Below are 17,622 nucleotides of genomic sequence, written 5' to 3'. Positions count from 1 at the left end.
AAGAAATAAAGTTCTTCTGTCAAGAAAATCATCTAAGCCTTTAAAAATACAACTCAAAAAAATTATCAGGACAAAATTAAGATACCAAAAATCAAGAATATGTGGGATGTTAGTACTTGCATATTATAACTGACTTCTCTTACTTAAAGAAAAGTAGATGAAGTTCTTACATTTGTGTAATACTAAGTTACAAAAATAATTGCTTAGTCTTTTGCACATCAATGGAAATTAATGGCCTGTCGTGGTTTGAGGGGAAATGAGTTTTTTTTGGGATGGTGTGGTCACGCCAATCGGTGTCCAAATTTTAATATTGGCACCTGGTTTGTCCACTGAGGGCATGGATACGCCTCTGAGAACACAGGGGGTTAAAAGCTGTGAACTCCCACTGGAAGTTCCTTTTGAGTTCCAGTCTGGGACAAGAGCAGACCTCCCCTGCCCAGCTCCGAGCTGGGCAGGGGGGAGGGGAGCCATGCGGCCGGAGGGAGGTAGGCCAGGCCTGGGCCGAAGGGTGGAGGAGCATTGCACTGCGAGGGCTTCGGGCAGCCATCCCCCATTCCCCCCCCCCCCCCCCCCCCCCCCGGAGGGAGAGAGAGAGAGCAGCCTGTGCCTGTGATAGCGCGGCTGGAGTGAAGGAGAAGGGGGGGTGCCCAGCAGGGCAGCCAGCGTGGGAGTTCATGAACCAAACCGGCAGAGCCTGGGACTTTTAACCCTTCTTGGGACGACGGAAACCTTGCAAATGCTGATTCCTCCTGGAGTTGGTGAGATTGAGAGAAGTTGAGAAGAATTCTAGGTGGGAGGAGATGATGGAGTGGCTTTTGGCTGGACTTTTCTTGGATAGCTATGGACGGAATCCTTGAGTTCCTGTGACACAGAGACTGCATTCTAGGGGGAGGCAAGGGCTCAGAGCGCGGAGAGTGCGGTGATGTGAAGGTGTGTGAACAGAGATGACGGGTGAGGAGGGTGGTGGTGGTGCCCTCCGTCTTTGATGAAGAAGAAGAGGAAGATGATCTCTGTTCAAGAGACCCCTTGGCCCCCAGGGGGTGAAATTTGGGTGTGGGACAGGTGTCCCAAAAGGAGAGGGACTGTGCTCTTTTTGGAACTGGACAAAGCATCCTTAAAGGGAAAAACCCTAGAAGCAGCTCTGGTCCATGTGCAGTGGTGAGAGCACTGGACATGGAAGGAAGAGGTCGCGATGGCAAAATGTTCTCCGGGCTGACACGGAAACACGAGAAGTTTCGACTGTTTCCTAGGGAAGTCTGTGGTGCAAGAGGGACTCCTCTCTTCTCAAAGAATTGAGAATTGATTATCCAAAGGGTGGTAACGGAATTAGGAAATTTGGTGGGGGGAGGAGGAGGAAATTTAGAAGGTTTTCATCCTGTGTTCTGTGTGTTTTTCCCTGTAGCTTCAGGTTAATAAAGTTTTTTTCCTTTCATTCGTAAGTTGGAGCCTGCTCTGCTCTGTCTCTGATCACATCTCACAGTAGATACCAGGAAAAGAGGTATTCTCATGGAAGCACTGGCATTTCGCCAGGCTCAGACCATGACATGGCCCCTCAGTTAAACCAGTTGATGATTTCTCTCTAATTGGATGCTGAAATCATAGCTTGTTTCAGGGTTTGGTTGGTAGGATTTTCCTTTTTTTTTCTTTTTTATTAAAATGGCCTCCAAGCAAAAACCCCCATTACACTGAATAGAAGCCTGCACTGTATCTTTTACCTCCCAAGAAGTTAGATTGCTTGGATGTTTCCAATTCACTTCTCATTATACTTAAACATCTTTACATCTCATAATGTACCTGACAAGACCATCAAAAGAGGATAGAAAATAATGAAAATATTAATATAACCTACCAAGTAATTGATACACTTAGCTCAGGGAATATCCAGAGATTTCTCCAGATGACAGGAATTTTGTAGCAGGAGTCCTGTGTGAACTCAGGGGCATTCTGATGTATATGGAAGCACTGAATGCACTCTCATTTCTGCTTGGCATTAGGTAAGATTTTCAGGCCAACTGTGCGAGCATTCTTTGCCCTCTAGGACTGGCCACAGCACATACATCACCCAGGATCAGATTATCTGCTTTCCAGTGGAACAGCACCAGACAGAGGCAAAGGAAGAAAATGTCTCTTCTGTGCAGTTCCAAAGTTCATAAGTCTTCTTAATCTTTTTGCTAGCAAATCAAACTGTACAATTAATATGAAGACTACTTCCACCTGCACTTCTTCTTGAATTTCTCTGATAAAAAAAGCCTATTCTAATTTTTTGACAAAACTCTGACAACAGACCAGGACATACGATCGTGATCAATCAAATCCATTTCCTCTGCACCTCTGCACCTCAGCGATGAAAAGGTTTTTAAATGCAGTGTCAGACACATAGAAGGATTAAGACACATGTAATTAGATACATATACACAAATGAAACAAATACCACTTCAATGATGCACTATTACTAGTCTGCCCAAGGCAGTCTGGGTGAAAACAAACAACTTACTTTTCTAAGTTCTGTAGGTGCTCTCTGACCTTCTGTACCAGGCCCATCTTGGTATCATTGACTACAAAATCATCACAGCGATAACTGCAAGAAAAACATTTTTCAAAATACACAAAGCACCTCAGTGAAGCAGATCAAACACAAGCCTATGTATGGAAAGCACCAAAGGGATCCAGTGAATTATGAGAAACTGGGGAGCACAGCACCCCACACTGAGTTTGGTTCCCTCCAAGAAACCCCCTGCAGCAGAAGAGGGTACAGGAACCATCTTATTACATGGGTTTGCTGCTTGTTTAGTTCTTTATTATAAATCAAAAGCATGATGTACTGCCTGGCCTGAGGCAGAATTCTAGTTCAATAAAAACTGAAACAGTGTAACAAAAAGCAGAATCAGTAGTCTATCCACAGATTTGTCAGAAAAGACCCACTGACCCCTGGTAAACAGAATATAAAGCTTTTATTAATTTTTAAACTATTTTAACATTGTAAGTTATCACTGAAACCTGAAGTGCTGAACAGATATATACAAAACAAAAAAGTCTGTGCTACTGAAAAAACTCCAGGGAAGATGATGGACTAAGAGATCACTTGAGTTTTCCAAAGTCAGGCCAGAAGTCTGTGGCAACTTGCATCTCGTGCTTAACCACAAATATCAATCACTCATCAGTTTCTGTACATACTGTGAAGTGTCAAATTACAGCTTCAAATTTTGACAGGCAAGTGAACAAGTGAGGAAAACTAACTTTGGATGTGTTTAATATCAGAACTGTAGCTATGTCTCTCCTTTCTATTTGGCACAAGAGTGACTCAAATGCAAAATACATTATCATCATCACCTCAGGCTATTCCTCTCCTGGAGCAGATTGACTTTGCTTCCTAATTTAATGAAGCTACTGACTTCAGGCACAACTGGAATTCACAACCCTCTTTCTTGCATAAATCCGCAAGTATTGCCAGTGTTTCTTCGAATTCTACATTCTTGAAAAGGCTACAGAGTTGAGAAAGTAAAGGTCCTTGCCACTGAATGGAGCACCTAAGAACAGTGTCTTCAGTACCTCTGATTTTTCCCTCTAAGAAGAGAAATTAACATGACACCTCTCAAGACATCCAAACATTACACACAGCAGTTATGGTGTGGCAGCAGCCCTCTGGCCACAGAGAGAAAACACAACTTTCCCAGGCATTGTTCTGGGGAAACGCTGTGAGAAGATCAGAGAAGAGAATGATAAACAATTCTTATCTTCACTTGCTGCACTTGTTGTGAACATGTGGAATGTGTTATGGAGATTTGTTTACCAAAGGGTGGTTTCTTAATTGGCCAGTGGTGATGGTGTTTAGATTGAAGGACCAATTGGGCCCACCAGTATTGTGACTGTCTGTAAGGATTTCTTAATAAGTATAGTATAATAAAGTGACAGATCAGCCTTCTGGAATCATGGAGTCAATGCAAATTATTACCCAGCTGGGGGCCTGCAACAACACAAGATCTAGAAATTAGTAAGATTACCAGTATTTTTTCTTTTACATTTTTAAAGACGGCCACAGACCAAGTTAGTTTGGGAGGGGGAAGAAGTCTGCTAATGTCCTTATTTTTCAGCCACATCTTAGGTAGTCCTTGTCAGCTTTTTCAGCTACCTACAAAGACCTAATGAGGTGCTCCTGCATTTGGCACTCCCACCAACCCGGACCCAGCTCTCAGGCCAACACTCAGAATACACAGGCCCAGTCAGCTAATACACAGTGTGGAACTCCTGAGCAGGGGCACCCCAGCTGCACCAGCAGAGTCACACTGCCACTAATGCTGGAGTAGCTACTGTTGAGAAAGCAGGGGATGGAAGCAGATACAAGCTCACTGAAGCCATCAATGAGAACTTATTGCTGAAAGATGATTTCATTGCTCCCATGCCCTGAAGATCACATTAACCTTATTTTTACACGCCAGTTTAGTACTTGCCCCAAGATGGAACAATAAAACCAAATACATCAGTAAATGTCAGGGTCCTTCCAACACTGGAAAAGCAATCATAAGTTTCACTTAGAATCAAGACAATCTTGTATTTCTCTTTTTAATAGGTAGGCTTTTAAAACCTACCTCTTGCAACACTGAGGATTCAGCACTACTATTAGAAATAACAGCATTACCTCCAAACTATTTTGGATAAACCAAGTAAACAGATTTAGAAGTAGTTTGTTTTAGTAACCTAAATTTGCTAAGCCCACACACCTTAAGGGTAAACTGCTGAGAAATTACATCCTGTAACTGTATGTGAAGCTGCCATTCAAAACAGCTGCTTTATTTATGATCCTCAGGATTATAGCAAATCAACATACACATTTTTTGGATACAGTAGCTCTAAAATATGCTTTAACAGCAACGACACAGAACAAATTCTATACCTTGCAGAGGGTCCCTTATATGGCTTAGTACAGTATTTTCCTCTATACACTATTTTTAGTACCTCTGCTACCTCCAAGACCTAGCCTCCTTTGCTTCTAAAATGGCATTGAGCCAGTGAATGTATGCACTGCTCTGGGAACATGAGCGCTTACTGCTGTTACAGTGCTTAGGAGGGACAGAACTTCATGCTGTGTTTAGAAGCCCGGACTAGATTTCAAGAACTCGAAGGATAGGAAAAATTAAGAAAAGCCATGTTTCCTTAGTTATGCCAACACCTAAGAGCTCAAGTTTTACTGTCTGGATAAAATGCTTTTTACTCTTATTTTCACTGATTGTAGAATGCATAATAATAGGACTAAGCAATCTCATTTTCCAGTGCTCAAGGCACCAGCACAGTAAGTCTGGTTTGTTTTTAAAAGAGAAACCTCTTCACAGAGACTGAAAAAGAATTTTTCTAAGTCCTTGACAGTTGGTTATTTTTACACCAGCCAGGAACACACACACACCCCTGACACAGCTGTGTCCCTTTAAGGGATAACCAGGAGGGTAATGGATGAGAAATCTGACCTGCAAACTGTGTCTGGGATTAAATGAACACAGGAAACATAATATGCAAATATATTGAAATTAACAGGGGCAGGAGACCTTCCTCCTTTTAGTGCCTTCATTAAAGTGATCAGCTGAAAATGGGGGTTTTGGCAGGTCCACGGAGTTCTGCCGCCGCCCTCAGGGAGACTCAGGAGAGGACGATTCGCAGCTCTGCTCACCAAGGACAGAGCCGGGAGTCCTGTTACTGCAAGGACAATGAGAGTATACACAGGGTTTACAGTTTGGGTTGTCAGTCCAGGGGATCTTGGGTCCGACTGGCATCGTTTGTAGATGGGGCGAGGAGTGACCGAGGTTTTCAAGCATCTCTGCCGGCTTCGGACCTCGGCCCTGCTGTCCAGACACCACCCTGACCTCTCAATTCTGCTTTGGCTTGTCTCTTTTGGGGTATTTTCCAGGATTTGGTGAAGGTCCCGTCCCAGTGCAGTCTGGGTTTTGAGATAAATTTGCATGTCTTCTGACATGCAAATATCTCCCTCTCCCCACCGTCGGAGGGGTGGTTGTCATCCTCCTGGCAGCAGGCAAGGGTGGTACTGAAAAACAAAAATTCTCTACAATAGAGAGTTTAACGGCGATACTTAAGGATACTCAACAGGTAATTACAACATTTCACTAACAAAGAACTCTTGGCCAGCAATCAATTCCCAGCTCAACTCAAAACTCCTCTGCAGCCCCTTCTCTTAAAAAAAAAGGTAACTTTTTTTTGTTCATAACATATATCAACAAGGGAGCCTTTCTTCTTCAGTGCCGACTGTCTGTGCACTGGCACAGAGAAAACCAATTTACAAGAGTCCTCTTTCAGGAAAGTGGGGTTCTTACATGTATCATTTTACTTTTTGTGCACAAAAAATCCCCCTAACACAGAATGAGAAAGCACCCTATGACAGTTTGAAGACAAAAGAGATCTGTACTTCTTGCAACTCTTTGTGTGTACTACTTTAGAACTAACTAAAAGGCTGATTACCTCCAAAAAGTGGGATTCAGGACTCTCTCAGCAGTTAAGGTCTCAAACATAATTTAGTCTGAGTGTTTAGTATTGCATCTATTGTCTCAAAAGTGACCAAAGAATCAAGAAGAGAGTTGTACTCTCAAAACAAAATATTAACAAATTCTCTCAACTTTTCCACTAGTAAAATTGAGCAGTTGAATAGGAGGACTGAGTAAGCAAAGAACAAAACCCTCTGGAAAGACTGCATTACAGATTATGTCATGGCCAAAGGAAGGCAAAGGATCAAATGCTGCCTTCTTAGAAAGCCCATACAGGCCTGTTCACTGATACTATCATGCAAGCCAAGGAACACAGTAAATTCGGATCCATAGGATAAAAATGGAATAAAAGCATCATACTCAACATTGTGCAGTAAACAGAACTGCACATAAAAATATAAAAGCTGACACTGCATCAAAATATCTGCATTATTTTTAAGTAGAAATAAAATTCAATTAAGTCTTACAATAGTATTGTCTTGACTTTCAAATTATTGAGGCAGCCCACCCTGGTAGCATAACATACTCATCTTTACATAAAAGTTCACTTAAAAGAACCACCATGGCATAAACTTAGGACTGTCTACTGGATTCATGTCTACATTGCAGTTCACAAATAGGCTTTTCAAAGCTATTGAAAGCCCATTCACACTCCACAGTACCTAATTATGTCTCAAATTTACCCAACTATTAGCTTTAACTGGCAGCAGCCTCCACAGTACTGTCCAAAACAAAGGCGGAAAAGTTGATCTGGATGCCTTCTGTTTAATCTTCAAACTTCTGGGCCCATTTCAACCGGGTGCAGTAACAAATTCAAGTGTCTTTCCCTGATTATCATCTGGGAAAAACCTGAAATTTCCTAAATGAAAGCAAAGATAAACTGCTTTTGAAACTTGTTCACCTTCACATTAGCACAGGAGTTATAATTTGCTGGTGAATTATCCACACAACAGAACTCCCCAAGGCAAAGCTGGCTACAATTAGTTCCAGTTCATCCACAGATGACTCAGCCCTCGACTACAGCAGAAAAGACATCACAGGCTGAACTGCTTCCCTTTTGTGCTCCCACAAACACACACCTCCCCAGGTGCAGGTCTGCCTGCCCTGCCCAGCTGGGTCAGTAACAGATCCCACAGCCCCCAGTCTGGCTGCTGGTATTTTGCAATGCCCACAGAGTTTGGGATAAGGTCAGCAGGGTGCTCAGACTTCCTCCTGTAACTTATCAAGCCTCAGCAAGTTCGAAACCCTACCTGTCATAATGGAGATATAAACAAAGACTTCAAATACCCTGCTAAAATCCCTCCACAGATTATTACCTTCAGAACGGCTGGAACACAAGGCATAATTCAAAGAAAACAAAAAGCCACAACATAGAACTCAGCTGCTACCAGTATTGATTGGGAAAGTGAAACTAGCTTCTCACAGCTGTTGCAATGCTGCTAACCTGTGCATAATTACCCCTTGGAAAACTGTTATGAGTAAAAAAAAGAATTACCCCTTTTTTTAAGAGAAGGAGCTGCAGAGTTTGGAGTTGAACTGGGAACTGATCGCTGGCCAAGAGTTCTTTTGTTAGTTAAATGTTGTAATCACCTGTTGAGTATCCTTGAGTATCGACGTTTAACTCTCTATTGTGGAGAACTCTTGTTTTTCAGTACCACCCTTTTGCCAGGAGGATGACAAAACCCCGCACCCCCCCCCCACCCCCGACGGTGGGGAGAGAGGAGGAAATTTGCATCTCAGGAGACATGCAAATTTATCTCAAAACCCAGACTGCACTGGGACAAGACCCTCACCAAATCCTGGAAAATACCCCAAAAGAGACAAGCCAAAGCAGAATTGAGAGGTCAGGATGGTATTTGGACAGCAGGGCCGAGGTCCGAAGCCGGCAGAGACACTGAGAACCTCGGTCACTCCTCGCCCCAACTACAAACGATGCCAGTCGGACCCAGGACCCCCTGGACCAACAACCCAATTGGAACCCTGAGTATACGTGCACTGCCCTTGTGTGGACAGGACTCCCGGCTCTGCCAGTGGTGGACAGAGCTACACAAATCTTCCTCTTCCAAATCACTGCTGAGAGCAGCGGTAAGAGCTCATGGACCTGCCAAAACCCTCATTTTGAGCTCATCACTTTAATAAAGGCATTAAAAAGGAGTAATATCTCCTGCCCTGTTAATTTCAAAAACTTGACTGTTTTCTCATGTATTCACAGAGGAGCAGATAAAAATGCCAGTCATTAAAATAAAATGCAAATTAAAGCAAAATTCCCCTACACCACAAAGCTACTCAAACCTTTAGTCAATGACTAAATACCTGCAGCTGCTTCCACCATCTGAGCAGTTTTTTAGTTGCTCTGAACAACATTTCTTCAGGTGAAATCACATAACTGGGGTTTTACTTGCAGGGGATAAAAATATTTGTTACAGAAACATTCCTCATAAAACTACTTCATCAAACAGACTTTCTTTCCCGAATGAACTACCCAAAAGACCCCAACTATTTGAATAAAATACCCATTAGAGCAGCCACATACCCAGTAATTTTAGAAGAGTGTAACAGGGATTGCCCCAAGATTGACACTGCTCAAATCCTGCTCTGCCACGCTGCACAAGTAACAACACACACGGGAAACCATGGAGCAGCTGCAAATGGGGAAGCACCTGTCAGCAGGTTTGCTTAAGGGGGAAGAGGATGGAGGATGCTGAGGCAAAAAAGCAGTGCTTTCCACTGACTCCCAGTCTTGGCCCTCTGAGGAACAAGGACCATGGGGAATCCAATATTAGCAGCATCAATATTAAGTTTCCCTAAACAGTGCATATCATACTGCAAAGAACCCCACAGAAGGAATCAGCTCAGGCCACTGTGCTGTTTAAAGAAACATTTCTGATTGTTTTCCTTACTTTTGCCAGAGACTTGATGCTGCTTCCCAACAGGATCAGCCACTTTCCCAGACTCATAGAAAGTACACGCACAAGCACAACTCGAGTTCAGATCTCTTGGGCAGGAGCTACAATGTAATAGTTTACCTTCTGAATCCTGACAAATAAAGGACATGTGAAAGGCTCACGGGCTTGATGGAAGGAGCAACACCAACCGAACAGCTTTCACAATTAAGAGGCTTGGGTCTCCACATTCCCCAAAGCAAACAGAAGCAACTCCAAACCTCACAGCACTTCTTTCAAAAGGTTTCTTCTCTGTTTAAGACATTTGACATGTGAGAGTTTAGTTACAGCCAGTAACTGCACAGTGCTGCAATACACATGGAAAAGCAGAGTGTTCCAAAAAGACAGGTCTGGAAAGCAAAAGATTAAATGCTCAAAAATGTGTATAATATAATGCTGCACAAGAGTCTGATGTTTTCACCTTCTAGTATATAAGAAGTTGTCAAATTACAGTGTTTAAACCCTTACCAGTATGTACTGTAACTACTGCAATCCATACACACAGTATGCTGAACTTTCTCCTGTTTTTCTGTTTTCTTGTGATTGGTCATAGGAATCTGTGCATCTTCATAATGCTTTTTTGCGTGGCCATTCACATATCTAAAATAAATGTAAAAGAAAGAAGTTTATACTTCTAAACAGCTAATCAACAGTCATTAAAAGAATAGGAATAAAAAAGGCATCCAATATTTACAACAGCATTAAAAAGACAATTTACCTGTGTGAAAACACTGGCCAGATTTTCTAATGTTTTCCCCCTTTACTCTCTCCAGTGGTCCAAACTGGCCCCTCTATCTCCTTGACCAAATCCCAGGATCTGTGCTCCTAACAGACTAATTAATTTCCACAACTGAGAAAACCCTGAACTCCCTTTTCCCATACCTGTAGTGCACTTAGTTCTCTGTACTGCCTTCACTTATACTCTTCTTACAGCTCTACCTTTTCCCCACTAGCACTTGTGTTTGGGATCCCTTTAACAGAGGGCTGACTCCCATTTTCAGCTTTCCCATTCTGCAGCGTGATTTAGTGCTACAGACATCAAGCTGATGAACTTGGGCTCTGGAGCTTGTGGTTACATAAGGGAACAAGAAATCTAAAATCCTGCAGCTCTTTTGCTGACACAATGAGCATTTTCATACTCAAAGTTTGATATACAGGAAATTAAGCACCTTAAATTAAAAAAAGAGCCCTAAGGTATATTTTATCTCCTCATTCAATTATTTTCTATTCTAAGGATGGGAGCCATTTAGAAAGACAAAATAACCTGCCATAAATAACTGACTCAATATTTGGAGACAGTAGTAATTTTTTTAAAGATTAGTAACAATTAAAACATTCCAGTTATTTATTGCACACCACTGCATATCATCTTAGCTCCCACCAGGTATAAATTTATTAAATAGATAAATAGAGGGGAAAAAAGGGTCAGTGTCAGAAAATCTTAATAGGACACATTATTAAAACTGTAGCACTTAGTGATACCCAGATCAAACAACCAAAAGCTGGAGTTCATTCGAACCACTTTAAAAGACAAAATCACTGTTTAATGCTTTCCCAGAATGACAGCACACCAGCACAGATGGTACCCAACAGAAGAAAACATGTTCACATCTCAGATACTGTCTAAATGTCAATACTAACTGCATTCCAATAATATGTGCATCTCAAACATTTATGTAGCAGCACATTTTCTACAATTATCTTGACATATACATAACAGCACTGACTGTATAATTCCTCCACAATTTATTTGGTGCACTTCAACTAATACAGACATCAAGGTGAAGTCGGAAGGAATTCTGATGGCAGCTACTTCTTACAGGCTATGGCAATAACTTTAGGTCCAAAACTACACTGCAGTACATTTAAGCTATTTTCAGTCTCAGCTGAATAGTTGCTGTTTCTCTCAAAATAAGCTGTGCCAACTTGTGACTTCGCAACAATTCTTATTGTGTTTATCTTATCAAAAAAGAAAAAGTAAAGCTCCACAGAATGGAACTTTACAACAACCTACTAAACTATCAGTTCTCCACACAGTTTTTGAAGTGAGCAATCAAATTTACTGTCCATTTTACTTTAAAAACCCAAAGGAAAAAAAACCCCACATCTTGAATATAACCTCTGGACTCTCATAAAGTAGCAAAGAACCATGTTAAGCATAAACATACAATGTTAAATGGGATAATGAAAGTTTTATTTCAGGCAAATTTTGAACAAACTGCCTCAGAGTCAAGCAACAAAGGAGAAAGATAAAGGTGCGATTAAGATTTGCACCCTAACACTGTACCCACCTTCCACAATGGACACTCGAACACGTCAGACAGACCCAGGGACTTTTATTTGACCGGCACACTATAAAAGATTTTTTTAAAAAAGTGTCAAATGAATGAAGTCTACTTGATTTTAAAATACAATACAAGAATATCAGAATGACAACAACACTAGCAAACCATCCAATTTTTTCTTTTGGCTTTTAATAACAGTCCAGTGAACACAGGATAAAAAGCTATGGCACTTCTCTTTCACAAAACTTGTTCTACAGGAAACCATTATTAAGAAGATATTGCAAGAAGCGCGGCAATCTGATAAAGAAGCACACAGAATAAATTGCTGTGCAATGCATGCTAACACAGACCAATTATACAATGTGTATTCCTTTGCTGCAGTGCTGATACAGAATTTTTCCATAATGACTTCACCCTCAGTCCCGCACAAGCTGAAAGGTTAAAATGTAACACCAGTGGAGTGCTTCACAATCTACTCAAGACATCAGAAAATGTTATCTAAGTTTTTGGCTGTCATATTTTAAATCCAGAAAATTTAAAATATGGATGTTTTAAGCTAAAGGGCTTAAACAAAAACAAAACAAACAAAAAACCAAAACAAAACAAAACAAAAAAAAAGGCAAACACTAAAAAAAGATGAAACAACATCCCAAGGTAGGGCCATTGTGAAAAATGCGTATTTTATGATTGGCTTTTCGCAAATATTAAAATGAATATTATATGTGTTGTGTTAGAAAGTAATGCTGTATTAATTCTCTTCAGTAGTGTGTTAAATATAGTTTTAGGTTATAAAAATTGTTAAAATAGAAACTGTGCTATGTAGGGTACTTTTTTTTTTAAAGAAAGGACTTGCAGTGAGATAGCAGCCACAGGACACCTAAATCTTTCGGAGAAAAAGAATTTATTGCTCCCTTATCAGAAGAAACGAACTTCTTCCTGCCTCGAAGGCGCTGTTAGGATTAGGAGGAAGAAGTTGACTGATGACCAGGCCGAATCCTGTGTTTGAATGGAATTTATGCATCATGCATGAAGTGTATGAATATGCAACAGGCTGTTGTTTTTAAGGGTTAATCCTCTGTTAACGGGCGTCCTTTTTCGGGTTTGTGCTTCCCAGAAAAAGGTACCCGGACGTCCGTAACTCTTTGTTTTTATTGTCTTATATTGTCTTAATTCCAATTGTCTAAATTATTATTACTCTGATTGTATTACTATTTTTATAACTATTTTATTACTATTAAATCTTTAAAATTTTAAAAAACAAGTGATTGGTGTTTTTCACAGCCATAGAAATGGGATATTCCAACTCTAATTCCAACCCAGCAGGTCACTGAAAGAGGGATGCTACAAAATACAACACTTCGATTTGAATGAAATAAAATTCTTAACAACTATCTATTACCACAGAATTTACAGAAACATTACACTTCCAAATACCCAACTAATATGATGAGAAAATTAAAATAAAATGCTAAGTGCACTGCTACAAGGGCAGAAAACAAAAATAAAATACAACTTTAATTATCCCCAAAATACAAAAGGGTATGATACCAGACCCATAAATTTTACACACCATAAATTCCTGCTGCTCGGGAACAGCCAGTGAAGAGAATCACAGAAGAAAGAAAAGGCATTGGGAACTCGAGGGTCTGTGAGGCCAGGGGGGTAGAAAGACAAAGAGAAGAGGAGTGACCCTGGTTGTACGTGTAAATTACTTATATTGTTATTCATTGTGGGAAAGCTTGAGAACAGCCCTCCCTTTCTGGAGTCACACCTTAAAACAAGAACTGAAGCAGCATAGAAGCTGCTCCAGGGTAGGATCATCTGAGCAGGCTAATTCAGGACTTGTAGCAAAATTCAAAATACAGTTCACCAAGCTATGAACCATGGTACATAGTAAACTGTTAAGATCCAAGACTATCATAGAAAACCAAGCTAAGAAAAGAAGTTTCTTTATCAAATTAAATGTTCATTAAAAATAAAGGGGCCAATTTTGATTCAACAGAGAACTGACAAGCTTAGCTATTTAGAAGAGGTAATACATTTTTTCATAGCAGTTTTACCTTTTTGATTTAAATTGGGTGGGGAAAAAAAGAGTACATTCCTATTCCTTTTTAAACTTTTTTTTCTGCATTTGAATTTATTATTACAAATAGCTGCTGTATTTCAATTAAAAAGCTAAAAAACCAAGGCACGTTTAAAATGGGAATGTTACCATGTTACGTGGGGGGAAAAAAGGCACATTCTCCAGAAATATTTTATGAAGTAACTTCTTCAAACTCTTCAGTCAAGACTGCAGAACTGCTTCCTTCAGCTACTTTACTGGAGAAACAGATTTTCTCACAGGTCTGAGTTATCTGGCCTTGGTTCTGCAATGCCCAATTTTTCCATTTCTGAAGCTGCTTATTCCCACAGCTGTAATGGTCATCTTGCAATAGATAGAGGGCAGCCAGGCAGAGATGTTTCAGTTTACATTTCAACTCAGGAACGTGGAAGAAGTTTGTCAAATTTGACCAAAACATTACCAAGAAACCCAACCAAAATTTAACACTGGCAAACAGAAGAGAAAGGGAAGATCTTAAAAACAGCTATTATCAACTAAAAATGAGCTAAAGAAACCACCGGTCTACCCTGATACACTCTTATTTGCTTGAATTTACAAACGGCAATGTAAAACATTAACCAGAAGGAAAGAAAAAGAAGCCAAAACCATTCATGCACCTAATCTGTGTTTAGGTGCTGTGTGAAGAAAGCACTACTTTACACTTTCCATGCCAGGAACATAAAAAGGTCTTCCTAGGATTAAAATCCTAGCAGAAATTTACCTCTGCGAAATAACATGTTTGTTTTCACTATGTTATCATCTACACATGGAACTGGTTCTCAACCAGTAGGTCAAAGCATTATGATGGAAACTATTACTCCAGCTTTCCACCCCTACCAGACAATTACAATTTCACATTCAGGTACTTTAAGTACCTGTACTGCCTGTTTGTCAAGTGTTAAATTATACTGAAGGAGTGCTCATTCTGCAGGTTTAAGTGCTCTGTACAAAGCCAGCGAACAAGTCCAACCTCTGCACAATACCAAAAAAAAAAAAAAAAAATCGCATACACTAAAATTTTCCATCTTTCCTATCAGGGAATGGGAAAAGATGGCTCATATGTTTACTTTAACTTTTAGGAAGAACTTTGCACCAATTGCATCACTTCAGAAATGTGTAGTTTATCTTCTGCACAAACATCTCCACCCACAATGAACTCACACCACATGGAAGTGACTCCCACTAAGATTAAACACAGAATCCAGTGTTAAATCTGTGACCTCCAATTGCTCTGTTCTCAGAGAATTACACAACTGATTTTTTAAAGACATTGCTGGAGATTGCATTCTGTATTCCTCTGAGGCTGGCTCAGCAGATAACTGCATTAAAGCCTGGCTCTCCAGGCATTCCTTCAGATCCTGAAGCAGTTATCATCTTGCTACTTTATAAATTAAATTAGACCGGAGTTTCAGGCATTACTTAAGACTCTATCAAGACAGGCATCATGGAATGCACAGCAAAATCACAGTCACTGTCCTACAGTGACTACGACTTAGTCACTGTCCAACAACTACTTACAATTTAAACTAGAGGTAGACAGTTTGGCTTCATGTATAAAGACACTGCACATTATTCATGTCAGTACCCCATCTGAAAGGAGTAACCTTCGAAGTAGGCCAGAAGTGAGAGAGAGTGATCCATAGCAAATCCATTTTCAGTTCGAAGAACATTACACAGCCCTGGAAGTTGACACCTTAAACAGATTTGGGTATTCTGGACTTTCAGGTCACACACACTAAATCATGAGGAATGATTTTCATTTGTATAGGTGCCAAAATATTTGCTACATAATCAGTTTTCCAATTAGGATTTGGAGGTTTGGTTTGTTTTGCTTTAAGCACTACTTAATAAAGAGAGGGGAGCATTACATTAGCATCCCTTACTTTGGATTAAAGTTATGTTCACACACTGTAACCCCATTAAAAAAATTATCTGTCTTATTTAGTGGTATACAGACCAAGGAACATTGGCTGCTTTCTCAGCTTGGACAAAGGTTTGGCTACCGAAACAGTTACTAACTGCCTCAATTTGCTGTATTTTTAGAATAGATTTAAGTGGTCAGGCAAAGAAGACACTAACATGTCAAAAGAAAAAGGAAAGCAAAGCTGCAATGCCACAATCTATTCTGAGGCCATTTGCCACCTTACATCAAAATCATATTAATTCAGAAACTTAGAAACACAATTTTTTATCATGTAATGGGAAGAACTCTTTTACCAAATGATTTCTCTAAGAAAAACTTGAATACTGATGTGTTACACAGTCTGCAAAGCCCTCTCTAACTGAAGAGGAATTATCAATCCATCCCCAGGAGATTAGAGACTCATACATAACTTTGAGAACACTCAGAGACATCCACACAGCTTCCACTTTTTACAAATCACCCGGATAAGGTTTACAGAGTTACGCCAAACAGAATGAGCAAGATACGGCTAATCAATTTGGTGTTCTCTCACCACAGGGTCCCCACCCCATCCTAGCCCCATGATCATGCAAATATGTACTTTTTGTGCTTGACTTTTTTTTCTTGTTGAAAACTGACTCCAAGTGCACTCGTGTGAAGCATGACTGCTCCTGGCAAACGCTGCATTTCTCACACAGCAAAGATGCAGACTGTCACTGAAGGAAAGTTACAGCTATGTAAAAGTATACAACAGACCTGTGGAATGAATGGGTTTGTTTAAACAACACACTGCATAGCTGTAAAACTGGTAATAGAAAAAAGCAGCAGGAAAAGGAAGAGACACACAGGAAGGAGTTTTTGTAAAGCAGCCAAGTTCAGAAACCTGCAAGATGCAGTGTCCGCCAGAGATCTGGCAGCAGCACAGCCATGCGATCAACACAGCATGAGTGACTCCGGGCCAGAGCTGCTATAGAACTTTGCTTAGAGCCACGGTTTAAAATAGCCCTTCATTGCTACACTAAAGAAAAGGTCACCAAATATCAGCATATTAAGAAAAATACTTTAGTTCTTCGGTTAAAAGCACATTGAGTAGAAACAAGATTAGGGTCACTAAACAATTTCCAATAGTCTCCCCAGCCTTTACCAGCCTGGGCTCAGCTCCCAGAAAGAGCTGTAGCAGCACTCCCATGTTACTGGCCCAATTATAGACCTCAATAACACAGTGACCTGCACACAAACATCTCCAGACTAACTGACCTCTGGTTAGTTCACTTTATGTTCACACAATGGGTCAGCTACATCAAAACAAGCTAAACTGAATAAAAAACCCCCACTGTGGCTCCACTCAAGAAGGAAGAAAGAATATTTACAAACTTGTGGTATCAGTGGTACACTGACACTGTGCTGAGGAAATAATCTCACAAACACAAGCACTTGGTGACAAACATACAACTATGCTACATAAGTACAGCATGCTGTATTACGTGACATACATGTGCCTATCCAAAAACCCCACAATAATACTGTTACAAGAAATTGATTACTTTTTCTTTCCCACACCTTTACCTTAATTTTACCTTAAAAATATCTGTGTCCTGTTTAATTATGATTTAGTAATGGGACTCCCATTTTGCTCCTTAAAGAACCTGGCAATTGCAGCAAAAGAGAGCTTGGAAGTCTCCACTAGCAACACACGAAGAAAAAAGCAGCAACAATCCACACACCAAAATGAGAAACCTCTTCCTTGTAAAACATGAACCTTCTGCTGTGACACATCAGGCCTAGGGAATCAGACTGAAAGCTACCTTTTCCAAGAATCTGGAAGTAAAGGTGGGAGAAATTTGCAATCAAAAATCCAGGTGACAAAAAATTCTGTAAAAGTATTTAATCAAATTTACAAAACCCC

At 40.4% G+C, this 17,622-nt stretch overlaps 1 protein-coding gene across 6 annotated transcripts in view; it reads right to left on the bottom strand.

Annotated features, from left to right (window-relative positions):
- Window positions 1-17,622, bottom strand: part of USP3 (ubiquitin specific peptidase 3) — a 47,137-nt gene that overhangs the window by 17,306 nt on the left and 12,209 nt on the right. For 3 of the 6 annotated variants that reach the window (XM_059857835.1, XM_059857836.1, XM_059857837.1), the window contains exons 2-4: window positions 11,719-11,779; window positions 9,896-10,027; window positions 2,495-2,578 (exon numbers count right to left, since the gene is read on the bottom strand). In XM_059857835.1, coding sequence (XP_059713818.1) covers window positions 2,495-2,578; window positions 9,896-10,027; window positions 11,719-11,779 — 277 coding nt within the window. Of the gene's footprint in view, window positions 1-2,494; window positions 2,579-9,511; window positions 9,778-9,895; window positions 10,030-11,718; window positions 11,780-17,622 lie in introns of those variants that run through there. The other 3 variants (XM_059857840.1, XM_059857839.1, XM_059857838.1) reach the window with 3 other exon arrangements.

Source organism: Haemorhous mexicanus, chromosome 13 (assembly GCF_027477595.1).
Source record: "Haemorhous mexicanus isolate bHaeMex1 chromosome 13, bHaeMex1.pri, whole genome shotgun sequence".
NCBI classification, from domain to species: Eukaryota; Metazoa; Chordata; class Aves; order Passeriformes; family Fringillidae; genus Haemorhous; species Haemorhous mexicanus.
Note: the sequence above shows the minus strand (reverse complement) of the source record. Positions and strands in the feature narration are given on the sequence as shown.